This window comes from Plecotus auritus (assembly GCF_963455305.1).
Source record: "Plecotus auritus genome assembly, chromosome: 5".
NCBI lineage: Eukaryota > Metazoa > Chordata > Mammalia > Chiroptera > Vespertilionidae > Plecotus > Plecotus auritus.
Genome location: NC_137776.1, coordinates 54,149,714 through 54,164,824, shown reverse-complemented (window position 1 = coordinate 54,164,824; position 15,111 = coordinate 54,149,714). Strand labels below are relative to the sequence as shown.

Here is a 15,111-nt window from a genome sequence, read left to right as displayed (position 1 = left end):
TCAGTTCTGAACCAGAAAGAAAGCTCTGGCCAAGATGAGACCATGTTGGTGTCTTGATTTTGCACTTCCTAGACTCTAGAACTGTAAGCAATAAATTTCTATTATTTGTAAGCTACCCAGGTGTGGTATTTTGTTATGGCAGCCCAAATGGACTAAAACACTTACCAACTGGTAAAGGTTTTCCCAGTAGTCTTGAGTCATCAATCGAAATAGAGACAAGAAAGCCCAGCTAAAGGTGTCAAAGCTTGTGTAGCCATAGTTGGGGTTTCGACCAGCCTTCACACAGATGTATCCCTCTGGACACTGGCTGTAAGGGAGAGAAATGGAGCTAAGGTCAGTATAGCAATTACTCCTATTTCAATCAACATTGCTGTCTGTGATTAGTTTTCTTGCCTTTCATTTCTAGAACATTTCAGATAATTGCTCACAGTGAAACTCTTATCGGATGAAATTTATTAGGGAAACCAATAGAAAATTTAGGTTCAAAAAGTCAGATTTATAGACAGATTGGCAGAGAGGCAGCAATCACACACTTTTGTCTCTGGCACCATCAATATCCTGCTCTTTACAAAGTGGCAAGGGTCAATAATTAAAAATAAGCCTGGCTGGCATGGCTCAGTGGTTGAGCATTGACCTATGAACCAGGAGGTCATGGTTCAATTCCAGGTCAGGAACATGCCCCAGTTGTGGGCTCAATCCCCAGTAGGGGGTGTGCAGGAGGCAACCGGTCAATGCTTCTCTGTCATCATTGATGTTTTTATCTCTCTCTCCCTCTCACTTCCTCTCTGAAAGAAATAAAAATATTTTTAAATAAATAAATAATAAAACAATAAAAAGTCAGAAAACAAACAAAGGTTAATTAAGCTCAACTTAATGAGCTTATTTGTCAAACACTTTGGTAGAATTTTCTAAGATAACATTTATATTTTAGAACAATTTTACATTTGTAGAAAATCTGCAGAGTGTACAGAGCCTTCCCATATGTTCCATGCCCAGTTTTCCCATATTATTAACATCTTATGGTACATTTCAATAAACATCAATACATTATTATTAACCAAAGTCCATACTTCATTAAGAATTTTATTTGACATTTAACAATAGAACAGTTATCAATTTTAGCAAATAAATGAACTAACCCATAGTATGTACTCAATAAAAGGAAGTGATTGTTATTATTTAATAAGAATAAAGTAGGCATTAACCAACCTTATCCAAAATCTTATCTAGTCTTTTACATTAACAATAATAATCCTATCTAATAAAAGAGTAATATGCAAATTAGCCACTACTCCGCTACACCCACAAGCCATGCCCACCAGCCAATGAGGAGCGAGTATGCAAATTAACCCAACCAAGATAGCTGCGGCCACGGAGAGAGCAGGAGGCTTGGGTTTCCCTGGCAATGGAGGAAGCCAAGCTTTCCGCACACCCTGGCGGCCTCAGGCCTCCACTCAAGGCTACAAAGTTTCAATTATAGAAGATAAATAAATCCCAACAACAATGGCTGTGGCTATGGAGCGAGCAGGAGGCTTGGCTCTGCTCAAGGCTACAAAGTTTCAATTATAGAAGATAAATAAATCCCAGATACCAGGGCCTCCGCTTGGGTCGCCGGGGGGCATGGCTGGCCTGCAATCCACCACAGGTCCCTAGCCCAGGATGCCCCACATCCCAAGGGAACCCCCACCCTGATCTGGGACACCCTTCAGGGCAAACCAGCTGGCCCCCACCTGTGCACCAGGCCTCTATCCTATCTAATAATCCTATCCAATAAAAGAGTAATATGCAAATTGACCATCACTCCAACACACAAGATGGCTGCCCACATGTGGATACAAGATGGCCGCCACAAGATGGCCAGCAGGGGAGGGCAGTTGGGAGGGACCAGGCCTGCAAGGGAGGGCAGTTTTGGGCGATCAAGCCTGCAGGGGAGGGCAGTTAGGGGTGACCAGGCTGGCAGAGGAGGAAAGTTGGGGGCTATCGGGCCTGCAGGGAAGGGCAATTGGGGGGGGGAACCCAGGCCTGCAGGGGAGGGCAGTTAGGGGCAAATAGGCTGGCAGGGGAGAAGTTAGGCATCAATATGGCTGGCAGGGGAGTGGTTAAGGGGTGATCAGGCTGGCAGGCAGAAGCAGTTATGGGCAATCAGGAAGGCAGGCAGGCGAGCAGTTGGGAGCCAGCAGTTCTGGGTTGTGAGAGGGATGTCCAACTGCCTGTTTAATCTGGAAACAGGTGGACTGTTTAAACTCTGAGTAAATATCTGGTAGAAGTCAAAAACTCAGACTGTCTGGTGTATAAATGTAAGTGTGAGAGTCTGTGTGAAAGATAGTGCAAACCCTGCTTTAGGGGGAAGACAGTAGAGAACTTTTAATTGTTTTTCCTTGATTTATAATTTTGCTGTGTTAGTTTAAAATTTTGGAATTCTAGGGTTAATTTAAAAGTATAAAATTTGTGAAGGTTGCCAATCCAGAAAGTTTAAACAAAGGCTTGTTGGGTTAAGATTAGTCATAATTAACTGCTTTGTAGGCTGCCTTTTTCAGCCCTGCTAGCAAACAGAGAATCATGTGGTCCTGAGAACCGCGACCTGCCTGCCCTTCCTGATAGATTTACAGTGGGTCTCTGGAGGAGGAAGAGAGCTGAAAACTGCTTCAGAGCAGGTGTGCAACAGGGTAGAGGTGGTATAATTCACTCTCAGCCTGCTGAGATAGAGGAGCCCTAGGCTGGGGGACAGGGGGATGTTTGGAGATATCAGAAGTGGTGAAGGAGGAGGAGGATTTGAGATCCTCTGGGGCCTTGGAGTAAATGAAAATCTGGGAGGTAGAGCAGCTGTTCCTTAAGTGTAAAAGCCTGGTTATACAGGATCTCAGACTGCTTGCCTTATTCCCCCTGCTAAGGACAGAGTAAATGGTTAATGCAGAAAAGGGGGGGGGCGTCAGCGGGGAGAACATGGAGAGAAAGGTTTTTGTTGATTTTGCTGGCCACAACCCGCTCTGCTGGCATCCTTGGTTTCTTGCTTATCTGAACCATGCTGGACTCAAGGCTTTCTGCAAAACACAGTGGCTCTTCCTCTGCCCCGTTTATTCTTTTTAAACGCTTCCAATACACATAAAGAAAATCTCATTGTCTGAGCCTGGCAGGGCGGGGTTACTGGGTACTTCTTGGGCGGTGGTGGAATACTCAGCAAAGGAACTTTAAGATATAATATCTTTAATGTTACAACTAGCTTAAATTTTAAAAATCTCTGTCTCTCAAAAAGTAATATTTTTACCTACTCTTACTTTTATCACAGAAGGTCTAAGTCATAAATGTTAATCTAAGAAATTCTGGCTGTTTACTTTTTAGGAATCATTAAAAGATTGAGGTTTCAAAGAATAAGGAATACTGAGTAGAAGGTCTGAGGCATGGTTATGCATTTTTAAAGGACATAGAAAGAAGGTTTGAAGGCTCATTTGGAAGTGTAAAATTTATAAAGGTTGTGTATGTAATAAGGAGAAGAGAGATGTTGAAAGGAAATCAAATAATATTGGCCAGTTAGCCAGGAAGAGTAAATAATTTACATTCTGCCTCCCTAAACAGAGGGTAAATAGTTATGCCAAAGTACTTAGGGAGGGACTGATAAAAGAAATCTAACAGTTACTGTTTTGTTATAATACATTCAGAAAATATTACTTTGGAAAGTCCATAAAAAGGACTGGCAAGGAAAATTCTATCTTAAAGCAGGTCAGTATATTTTTCTCCTTATACAATTCCTCTAAAATTTGGCAATACTTAATAAATAAATCATGGCAATACATTTCTTTGCATAAATTCAATAAGACCAGTTTCCAATAGTGGTTTTATTAGCCAGAAACTTTAACTGGAGTATCATGTTTTAAAGAGCCCTGCCTGAACTCTGAAGATTTGAAGCCAATAAGAGTGCCATGGAGAAAGTCTGGTATCCTGCTTGGTAGCCCTGAAAATAGCTGGTGCTGGAGCATCAGGCCCATGCCCTACCATCACTGGCGGTTGGTCAGAGTAGAAGGGGAGCAATAAGGGCGCCTGTGTGTCCCTGTGGGACCCCCACGCACTCTGAGCCGTGACGAGTAGGAGGGCTGAGATGGGCCTTGAAGCCTAGGGCATGGGCCCAGGTAGAGCCACTACAGGTGAGGACTTCACCTAACTCAGCAGATACCACAGGCAGGCCTGATGGCAGCTGGATGGCTTGGCTTCCTGGCCCTATGGGGCACATTAACACTCAATCATGAAATTCCAGCAAAGGTAGTCAGTTACCATTCTTGTTATGTTTATGCAAACAATCAGGCCAAATTAAATACAATAGATAAATTTGGCTCTTTTGATAAACATGGGGGTAATTTTGAGGAGAAAAATTCTATTTCAATAGAAGTTATTAAAACTGAAAGGTTTTCTTTCCCTTCCACCAGACCATTTGTTACAGTTTGTCTCCGCCAGGTCACAAGCCCACCTTCTTCTGTGCCCAAGCCTCATTGTCCCTCTGACAGACAGCAAGGATCTCTTGGCTCTGAGAGAAACCTCTGACCCGCCTCAGCAGGAAGTAGCTAGAAGAGCCCACTGATGTCCATTTTCCCTAAAAGAATTCAGAGCCAGGATCCTTGAGGTAATATATTAGGCAGTTAGACAGATATGAGCAGAGCAAGGACAATGGGCCAACTAGCACTACCAGATGTAATTAAGTCTTTCCATCTCTACCTATGTGAGACAAGGGGACTCCCCAGAAGCAAGAGGGAATGAGGCTGCAGATAAAGCAGCCCGGGAGGCTGCCCTAAAACCTGTGGGGCCTCTACAGATTCTAGTGACTCTTCCAAACCCTGAACTACCCACCTCACCAGCTTACATGGAAACCCAATCTAGAAAAGCTGAAATCCATAACCAATCTTTACTCAAGTTCTTACAGGCTTTACAGTCTACTCAGAAAGCAGCCCAGAAGCATGTCCAAGGTTCTCTGCCTTACCAACTTCTGATCTGGTCCATCCTTCTCCCTGGTGACTGTTTGGGTAAAGAATTTGCCACACAAGGACTGACTCCTATCTGGAAAGGACCACCCTCACAGCAGTCAAGGTTGATGGGATCCCTACATGGCTTCATCACACCTGGCTTAAGACAGCCCAGGCAAAATAGAGAGTCCAGGACTCTTCGGATCCTCTAAAGATTAGTCCTGGCCCTCATTCAAGGCCCTTATCTTATAAACAGGCCCACTGACTTTATTCAGCAGAGAATTAATTCTATCAAGCTTATAGTCCTCAGGGGTCAATATAACTCCCTCGCCAACAATGACCTAAAAGAGTCAATGATTTGACTCATGTACATAGAAGCAGTGGGGAATGAAGCATCCATCTTATATAAAAACTGCTGTTTGAAATTTTAACCCTGCTATTTTGGCTTCTGTAAACGCTTGCTTGCTTAAATAATAAGGAAAATAAGACTACTCCCATGCCAGAGAGGCCGTGGACTATGCCCCAGACAGAGTTGTCAGTGCTGACACCAGGCCAGGCCTTGAGATATGGTCTCATGGCCCCTTCCCAGCACACAGGCCTTCTTTCCCAGAAGGCCTGGAAGTCTCATTCCAAATTTGGGAGACAAAAGAGCTAGGAAAAGTATAAATAGAAAAGGTTTCCCCCATGTGGGGAAGGGGGGGCAGAATTTGAAAGGCACATTTTTCTCTGGCCCTACACTTAATAAAATGTAACTCCCTTTCTCTAAGCATGACTTTTTTTTTTCTGGTCTTCTGTAACAATATTACTCTCCCCATTTTAGAAATAAGTAAACTCAGCTACAAAGAGCTTGGGACACTTTTCCAAGGTCAAAGAGTTTATAAATGGTAGAGTTAGAATTTGAACCTAGGCATAGATAAACTGTAGAAGTTATGCTCTTATTTACTACACTTTAAAGCAAAGGTTGGGAAAACTATCAGGAAAAAAAAAAAATCTCCCCTAAGCGCCATCTCTAAGATTGGTATGTGTTTTCAATAGCTCACTTGGACTTTTATGGCTAAACCAGTTTTCCATTTCCTAGGATGACTCAAAATATGTTCTGTAAGTTCTGTGATCTAAGAGTCACTTACTATTGCTATCCCTTGGATTCTAAAAAATTTACTCTCTATCTTGATTTAAAATTAATTTATAATATTCTTTCAAAAATGTGTTGAATACGAGAGACTAGCAGGATGGCTAAGATATTGCAGAATCTGTTACTGTAGAATGTGACCAAAAAGAACCGTTAATATACAAATTCTGACTTGAACATGCCCTTGACATTCATCTGCCTCTTGGCTTCATTACATACAGGGTTTCATGTTATTTCAAGATTATGAAGTCTCTCATAGCTGTTCCCCCACTGGGCTTGCACCCTGAAGACCATGCTATATTCTGGATCCTTTCCAGCCACATCAAAACTTATACCAACTACACATATTCACACAAAGCCTCCCATCTTGTATTTCCTAAGTGGCTCTGAAGCATTTACAGAAAGGACAGCCTATGGACATTTGCACTTCAGAGCAATAATACAAGTGCATCTTAATTGTGAAACTTTGCAGAGATCTTCACCCAAAGGAATGGTGTTAATGCCTATGAGTTTAGAATTGATAGCAATCCAGTAAGACGGAGAAGGTACTTCCTAGGTAGGCAGCACCACTCTTTATTGTATACATGTGATGCTATCCTTATATGTTTTTTCTTACCTGCTTTTTTTCCAAAGTGCTCTATATCTTTAAAAAAAAAAAAAAATCATTCCTTACCCTGCATCTGAGCCATTCCCACAGAGTAAAGGGTCTTTTTGTCCATCCAAAACATAAAAGTGACCTGTTAATATAAAAAATAAACTAGTTTATTTCATATTAGTCATATTGACATTGAGAAAAATGAGAGTTTGACTACCTCAGTTATTTCCAAAATGGACACCAATAAAGTATATTTACAAATATAGCTTCACACTCACAGCCTCAACTATTTATTGAAAATTCGTTCAGCAAGAGCTAAAGTTAGCAATTTCTTACTGTCATCTTCAATGTAATCCTTCCAGTCAAATGTGCTCATTGTTACATTAACAAATGTCCCGTTTGAGTTCATTGTGCCATTAAAGAAGGAAGTGGTGTTGCTTTCAAAAGCAGAATCGCTTGGGGGCCACTGCAAGCATTTATTCCGCAGGTTGCCCATGAACAGCTGCAGACCAATTAGAGCAAACACGCTCAGACAGAAGACAGTCAGGATCATGACGTCAGAGAGCTTCTTTACAGACTGGATCAGGGCCCCCACAATGGTCTTTAAACCTGAGAAGAGAGAATGCTAGGTCACTGAGGAGGAGGGCCATACTCCCATGCCATGTCCCCTTAATAGTCACATACATTCTCAATCCCAGCTTTGTGGACAGCCAGATGGTTTGAGAAATGGATGATGAGCAGATTTCATTTGTGAACAATGTGCTTTCTGGAGGTTAAAAATGAAAGTGTAAATATCTAGGCAGGAAGTTGTGTGTGTGTGTGTGTGTGTGTGTGTGTGTGTGTGTGTGTGTGTGTGGCTTTATGTGCTGCCACAAACATGAAAAGACACAGGTCCAATTATTTTTCATTTCTTATTTTGTGTTTCATGAGGCTATTTCCCTCCAAGCCATTCTTTATACTAGTTTCCAAGTAGTAATGATTTGGAGAAGAAAAGAATTTTAAAATGATAAAAACAGCCATGTGCATGCTGTTTAATAATAATATTTTCTCTTAAAAAGAGATCCCTTATTGAAATATATCTGCAGTGAATGGTAAAATCCAAATCAGTTAGTAAAGCCATAGTAGCAAAGCTATTTTAAGACTGTAAAAGAGAAAACTTTACATTATAAATGCAAAGAAAAAACAGAGGAAGAGAGCAAAACTACTATTTTTTATAGACATCTCATGCAATTCTCTATTAAACTCAAAGACTGCTTCATAAATAAGCATGTGATTTCTAAAATTTTAGGAACTGGGATGCATTGAAAAATCAGTTAGCATTCTCAGAGGCAACAAGAATAATAAGCAACATGGCTAATGCTATAAGTGTGATTTCAACTTCACTATTATTACCGTATATTCAGACAGGCTCAGTGTTTAACCCAGCTTTCACCTGGAATAACTGAAATTGTTTTTAAGGCTTGAAGAACTCTGAATGTTCTCAATGCTGAGACATTACCCAGGTCCACAAACTCTGTCACATATCTGCAATAGGGAGCTCACACACAACACAGCAACACACAAGAGCAGTTGAAAATATAAGGGTCCTACCATCACACACCAGTTTCTTCTCACCTGGAATTACAGAAATTGTTTTCAAAGCTCTCAAGACTCTGAAAGTTCGAAGAGCTGAAACATTGCCTAGGTTTACAAATTCTGTTATATACCTGTAGAATAAAATCAGAGTTACTGATAGTTTGACAAAGTTTATATTAAATAAAGAATGAAAGCTAGGTTTGACATATTAAGTCCCTTGAGTTAAACAAGTGGAATTGCTATAGAGTTCAAGGTGCCATATGGTAAAAGCTGCTTCTAATTAATAAAATTGTGTTGCTTTATTGCAAAATAATTTTCACTAATGTAAACAAATGTGTTTGCAAAATGAATCAAAGTACAGTTGGTGGTATTAAATTATAGTCAATGAATAACTTCATTTTGATGAAGTGGAAGACTATATGACATGAAAGTAATATCATTTTTATCTCATTTACCAGATTATACCTTGTAATAAGTATTCTAATATGTATTCTCAAAATATATGGAGCATATAGTTAATTTGATTAATAAGCATACTCTATATTTAAAATATGCCATAAAAACATGATTTATGCTGCAACTATTTTCATTCCTTTGAATTTATCAATTTTTCAGAAACACTCACGCCATCACAATGACACTGAAATCCAACCAGTTCCATGGATCACGAAGGAATGTAAAATTTTCTAAGCAAAATCCTCTTGCCAAGATTTTTATTAGAGACTCAAAGGTATAGATCCCAGTGAATGTGTACCTAGGAAAATCATCCAATAAAAATTAACAATTTTGTTTGAACTGTTAAAATAGATGTTTTCAAATATAACAAATCTTTTCCTTCCGTGGATTTTCAATTGACTAAAATTTTGTTCCTATTTTCACTTACCAAAAACAAAACAAACAAACAAAAAAACCTAGTTTAATTAAAATCTAGCTTAATTAATCTTTGAGTAAAGGGTTAAACTGAAGAGATAATATTTCCCCCAAAGAATATGATCTTATTTACTACTTAAGTTTTAGAATAAGTTTCCTATATCTTATGAATAATCAAACTTGATTCGAGCAACATTATCTGATTAAAATATAATACAAGCTATATATGTAGTTTTCAATTTTCTTGTAGCCAAATAAAAAAGAAGGAACCAGTGAGCTTAATTTTTATATTATATTTTATTTAAACCAATATACCTAATTATCATTTTAATCATTAAGACTAGCCAAATTTCAAGTTTCAATGGCCTCAGGTGCTGGTGTCTCCCTCATTGGACAGCTCTAGAGGTAATATTTCTTGGGTTGGTATATTTATAATAAAACTAGAGGCCTGGTGCACAAAATCGTGCATGGGGGGGCCCCTCAGCCTGGCCGGCGATCGGGGCTGATCGGGGCCTTCTCGCCCAGTCCCGATTGGGGCCGATCCCCAAGGGGAGAGACCACAGGAGGTTGGCCAGCCAGCCAGAAGGAGGGACTGCAGGAGGTTGGCCGGCCACGGGAGGTTGGCTGTGGGAGCACACTGACTACCAGGGGGCAGCTCCTGCATTGGGTGTTTGCCCCGTGATGTTCAGTGCGCATCATAGTGACTGGTGGACCAGTCGTTCGGGTGACCAGTCATAACGGTCACTTAGGCTTTTATATATATAGATATTTCATTCAAATTTCATAATGATTAGAATTATTTTTAGGGTTATTTTATATCTCGAATCTAGAAAATAGACTTAAGAGTCAGTCATAGAGTTATACAACTGCTTCTCTCTCTCTTCACATATATGTTTTATAGAAATATTATCATAAGAAACTTTTTAATTCAGTAGTATTTAAGTGTGTGTATACAATTACCAAATTTCAGAGATAAAATTTCTGAATCTAACCTTGCACCAGCTACTATCTCTATGCAATTGGGCCAAATAATGTAAACATGCTCAGATTCAAATTTCAGCTCCTAAAATGGTGAAAGACTTTTCATTTCCTGTTTACATAATGCATTTCTAGCCCTTCCTCCTTTGAGTGTTGACAATATGACTTATTTCTGTTTCTTCCAAAAATAATTGAAATGCTTGCTTATCAACATTGTGTTCTTTTTTAAAGTGCAATTTAAGTTTATTCCTCAGATTATTTCACCCAATCCACAAATAATTGATTTACTCTTATTAAAAATCATTATATTTTCAAGGCTACTAGAATTTTATATGTGAAAAAGGGAGTGTTATTTTGCACTGTTTCCTGTTGAAATGTTCTTATATGAGGAACAAAGAAATCAGAAGAAAATGTGTGCAGAAATCTCCACATCTAAAATTTTTCCTCCTTTTTTAACCAATTCAGTTGATTTGAAAAGGAATATATTTAATTGCTATCTTTACTTATTATGAAGTAGCTGACTTTATTAGGAAGAGATGTAATTTGTAATGTCAAGATTATGTTCACTTGTGTTTTAGTTTGATTATTTGTGTATTACACATAATCATCAAGATATTACTGTTTGGAGAGAAAGCTGGCCTTGTAAAAGGCCATAAGAGACAATTCACGTGTATGTTCTATTTATCATACTAATGGTTAGTGCCTTATGGTCTAATCTGAGTAATCTACAGTTACTAGGAGTAAGATTAAATTACCTACTTCTATTCCTTTTTTTTTTTTAAATAAAAAATTTTGCCCGACTGGCATGGCTTAGTAGTTGAGTATCAACCTATGAACCAGGAGGTCACAGTTTAATTCCCAGTCAGGGCACATCCCCAGTGTGTGGCATTCAGGAGGTAGCCAATCAATGATTCTCTCTCATCATTGATGTTTCTCTCCCTCTCCTTTCTTCTCTGAAATCAATAAAAATATATTTTTTAAAAAAGAAAAGTTAAGTAAAAATTTTGTTGGGATACTTGGAGTATATGGTGAGTGTTGATAGCTATGGAAGGAAGAGTCCTAGAGCTTACCATAGGAGACAGATTGCACAGAACAGGTGTTGAGGAGTACCTTTTACCAAACTAGATTGAACAGGTAAGTGAGAATCAAGGAAACCTTGATCTTTCTTGGCTCTGTGCCCACTAGGCTCCTATTCATCCTGTTGATTCTGTCCAGGTCGCTTCCTCCCCCCACCCCCCGTAACTATGTCTATCCCATATAATAAAAGCCTAATATGCTAAGTGTCTGGTCGACCAGTCGGCCATTCAACCAATCAAAGCCTAATGTGCTAATGATGTGCTAAGGCCGCTCAACAGCTCGCTATGACATGCACTGAATACCAGGGAGCAGATGCTCCAACCAGTAGGTTAGCTTGCTGCTGGGGTCTAGCCCATTAGGACTGAATGAGATGGGCCAGACATGCCCTGGACCCCTCCCACAGTCCCTCCCCAGCTGGCCAACCTCCTGTGTCCCTCCCTGGCCCCAATCGTGCACCAGTAGGGTCCCTTGGCTTGGCCTGCACCTTCTCACAATCCAGGACCCCTTAGGGGATGTCAGAGAGCTGGTTTCAGCCCGATCCTGCAGGCCAGACCAAGGGACCCCACTGGTGCACGAATTCATGCACCAGGCCTCTACTATGTCTATGAAAGTGCTTTGTCTACATAATATGACCCTCACTATACAGTGTGGTCCTCAGGCCATATCTTTGCATGCTACCTCTTTGTCCTCTTTGTACAGGGACTGTTTCTGCTCTGATGACTTCTGTTTTCACGTCAGAACTGAGTCGTCTTCTCTTTTCATTGGATTCTGGGGTTTGGAGGTGTTTTTTTTCTGTAACCTCTAATATTTTGCTTGTTTTTTTGCTAGAGATAATTGATCAGAAAACCTGTGTAAACTTTTCTAAATGAAAGATGTAATTAAAAAACAATTGTAAGGCTAAATTTATTTTCATAATGGATATAGTCAACTCTAAAAATGACTTTAAAGGAGCCTGCATATTCGGGTGATAATATTCAGGTGTCATGTAAACGTGTTTAAATGCTTCAATAACTTCTGGTAGGAAAAGTACATACAGAATAATTGTATAGATATATGTTCATTTGTTAATCTCCAGATCATAAGTGGTAACTAAGAATGTTGTTAAATGTCTTGCTTCAAATATAAAAACTGGATATTCTACTTACTAAAATAATTTCAAGGGAGCATTTCCAAGCTACTATAAAAAATCTTTAATGTGTTAAACCATTGGCAAATGATGGCTTAGGATGGTACAATAAATCTTCATGGAAATTTATAAAAATAGTTGGAAATAAAACTATAGTTTTTATAATAACCCATCTCCTATTGGAAATTATTTTAAAAATAATAATAAAAATATTATACTAATTTTAGGTTTATACCATACATAAATAGCTTATATAACTGAAACACCTTATACTTCACTAAAAAATAAAACAAAACATGTTTCTTTATCATGAATAACCTCCTATGTGATTTATAACCTCATATGTGGGAATAATGTTGATCTAGTGCAGAAATTGTGTTATTTAATGCACAATGTTCCCTAGCCTATTGATATTTTGAAACAATCAGGGGCATCTTTTCCCCACACTTAATAGAACATCCTAAGCAATAAAAGAAGAACTTAACACTAAAGTGGAAAATTGTCAGAAGTGCCTTATTTAGTGCAAGCAGGATCTCATTTAACATGCCCAAGAGCTACTGTGCCTCTTACAATATTGAATCAAATGTTTTATTTTGATAATATCTTTCAAATGTCCCCAGGGTCTCCATCTCAAGGGAGAAAAGACAGGACCCAGGGTCTGAGTCTGCAAAATAGTTGCTGGCTGTGATTTTAGGTACAGATGTCCACAGAGAGTTAACTGGGCCAGTATCTTTTCATTGGGATTGTTATTGTTTTCATTAGTGTAAGAATTACAGTTTCATAAGTTTCGAGTGACCTTTCCTTTATCATCTTTTCCCCTTAAGCCCTTTTATTTTTGAGCATACTTTTGTGGAGGCATTTTATTTCTTTTATGAAACACATCTCTGATGTTTTAGCACACATGCTAAAGTAAACTATATATCTGAATATCTAAGTAACTTAGTTACCTAAATGTATTTTTCCTAAGTATAACATATAATCAAAATGCCCAATATAATAATATAGAGCTAAATACCTATAGTGATAGACTAGAATGTAATTATTTTATCCCTCAAATCTTTCAAATGGTCATTGTGTTTTATCTAAATTACATAAATATGATTGAGTATTAACTTATATGAAATGATTGGTTTTGTTTACTAGCTATTATATGCTATTTATAATCTTTCTTAGATACTACCTTCAGTTTGTTGGGAAAAAAATACCTAGTTGAAGAAAAACTCCCCCCAAAACTTCCCTTATCTTCTTTCATATTACAGAAATAATTATTTTTCTTAGAAGTGTTTAGCCTGACTTCAAAAAGTGGAAACCATAAGTCAGACCATAACCATAAGGAGATTGCTAGAGAATTTGAGTGTGCATTTCTAATTGCAAGAAGTCATTCCTACTTACTCTACATTCTTTGTCCAGTCTGGAGGGTTACTCAAGGTCATAAATACACAGTTGGTCAAAATAGTGCACATGATAAGCATGCTGAATAAAGTAGGTTAGTTAAGGAATAAATGCTAGTATATTATCATGATCCTTTATACATGATCCAAATCACATAAATATCACAAACACAAATTACCTGTAAAATTAAACTTATTAGTTTTAAAACAGTGAAAAAAAATAAGAAACTTCAAAGCCTGTCATATATTCTTTTGTAAATTTTATATCATTTCCTCATAAAACTGAATTTAATAGAAAGAGATCTCCATTTGAAATAAGTGGGAATTCTGCATTCCAATCAGTTATGTGAAATTGCACTGTAAGAGAAATGACTGTTATTTAGTGAGTTTACAGTATAACACAACTGTATAAGTGTAGTTCATATATAATTCAAAATATCCACTGATAGACAAAATGTTAATAAATACAATATAAATACCCTAAGAATGGATAGGCCAATACAGTCAAGGTTACACTGACTGTGAATTCTACTATAATGAGGTACTCTAGTAGTCTTACAGTGGCTAAACAGATAAACACTATTTTGAGAGCTTCCTGGCAATTAGTGTGATAATTTCTCTTAAGACCTTAGTCCAGATTTCACTCAAAGGAAGCTTATGATTATTTGTCAGTGAATCTTTTATTTTTTAATATAAATACTTTCCAATATTATATCATGGAATGAGAGAATTTAAATGTACCTCAAAATGTTATCAGTTCTATTTGCCCTATTTCTAGGGTAACCAGTCTTTTGTCTCTTTGATTTTATATAAATCTACTTTGAATCTGCCTATATGAAATGCCTATTCTTGAAACTTCCTCAGAAGAGCACATTTCTATTTTATCATTACTTGTTTGAAAATTTTATTGAGATCCACACTTTTCTGTCATTTTACACATACTTTTTAAAAAATATATTTTTATTAATTTTAGAGAAGAAGGGAGAGGGAGAGAAAAATAAAAACATCAATGATGAGAGAGAATCATTGATTGGCTGCCTCCTGTACGCCCCCTACTGGGGATCGAGCCCACAATCCAACATGTGCTGGAATCAAACCTGGGACCCTTCAGTCCGCAGGCCGGCGCTCTATCCCCTGAGCCAAACCAGCTAGGGCTACACATACTTTTTGACTATCATTGTAACTAAGTTCAGTGATTTAAAAATATATATCAGTCAAATACACAGACACATTGAAGTTTAAGAAATATTTACAGAAGGAAGGAAGGGAGGGAGGAAGAGAGGGAGGGAAGGAAGGAAGGAAGGGAGGGTCTGGCCAGTATGGCTCAACCAGCATTGTCCCCTGGTTCAATTCCTGGTCAGGGCACATGCCAGGTTTCAGGTTCAATCCCTAGTAGGAGGCTTGCAAGAGGTAGCTGATAG

General features: G+C 38.4%; 2 protein-coding genes across 4 annotated transcripts in view; both read right to left on the bottom strand.

Moving 5' to 3' along the window:
* The window catches only part of SCN3A (sodium voltage-gated channel alpha subunit 3), an 83,062-nt gene extending 69,281 nt beyond the window's left edge, over positions 1 to 13,781 (bottom strand). For all 3 annotated transcript variants that reach the window (XM_080667289.1, XM_080667290.1, XM_080667291.1), the window contains exons 1-6: positions 13,692 to 13,781; positions 8,874 to 9,002; positions 8,288 to 8,379; positions 7,010 to 7,282; positions 6,752 to 6,815; positions 166 to 307 (exon numbers count right to left, since the gene is read on the bottom strand). In XM_080667289.1, the coding sequence (XP_080523415.1) occupies positions 166 to 307; positions 6,752 to 6,815; positions 7,010 to 7,282; positions 8,288 to 8,379; positions 8,874 to 9,002; positions 13,692 to 13,771 (780 nt within the window). In that variant the 5' untranslated portion in view covers positions 13,772 to 13,781. The remainder of the gene's footprint in view (positions 1 to 165; positions 308 to 6,751; positions 6,816 to 7,009; positions 7,283 to 8,287; positions 8,380 to 8,873; positions 9,003 to 13,691) is intronic.
* A 251-nt stretch (positions 13,782 to 14,032) lies between these two features.
* Positions 14,033 to 15,111, bottom strand: part of LOC308248223 (sodium channel protein type 3 subunit alpha-like) — a gene marked incomplete at its 3' end in the record, with an annotated part of 38,197 nt that continues 37,118 nt past the window's right edge. The window contains exon 5 of the mRNA XM_080668262.1: positions 14,033 to 14,047. Coding sequence (XP_080524388.1) covers positions 14,033 to 14,047 — 15 coding nt within the window. The remainder of the gene's footprint in view (positions 14,048 to 15,111) is intronic.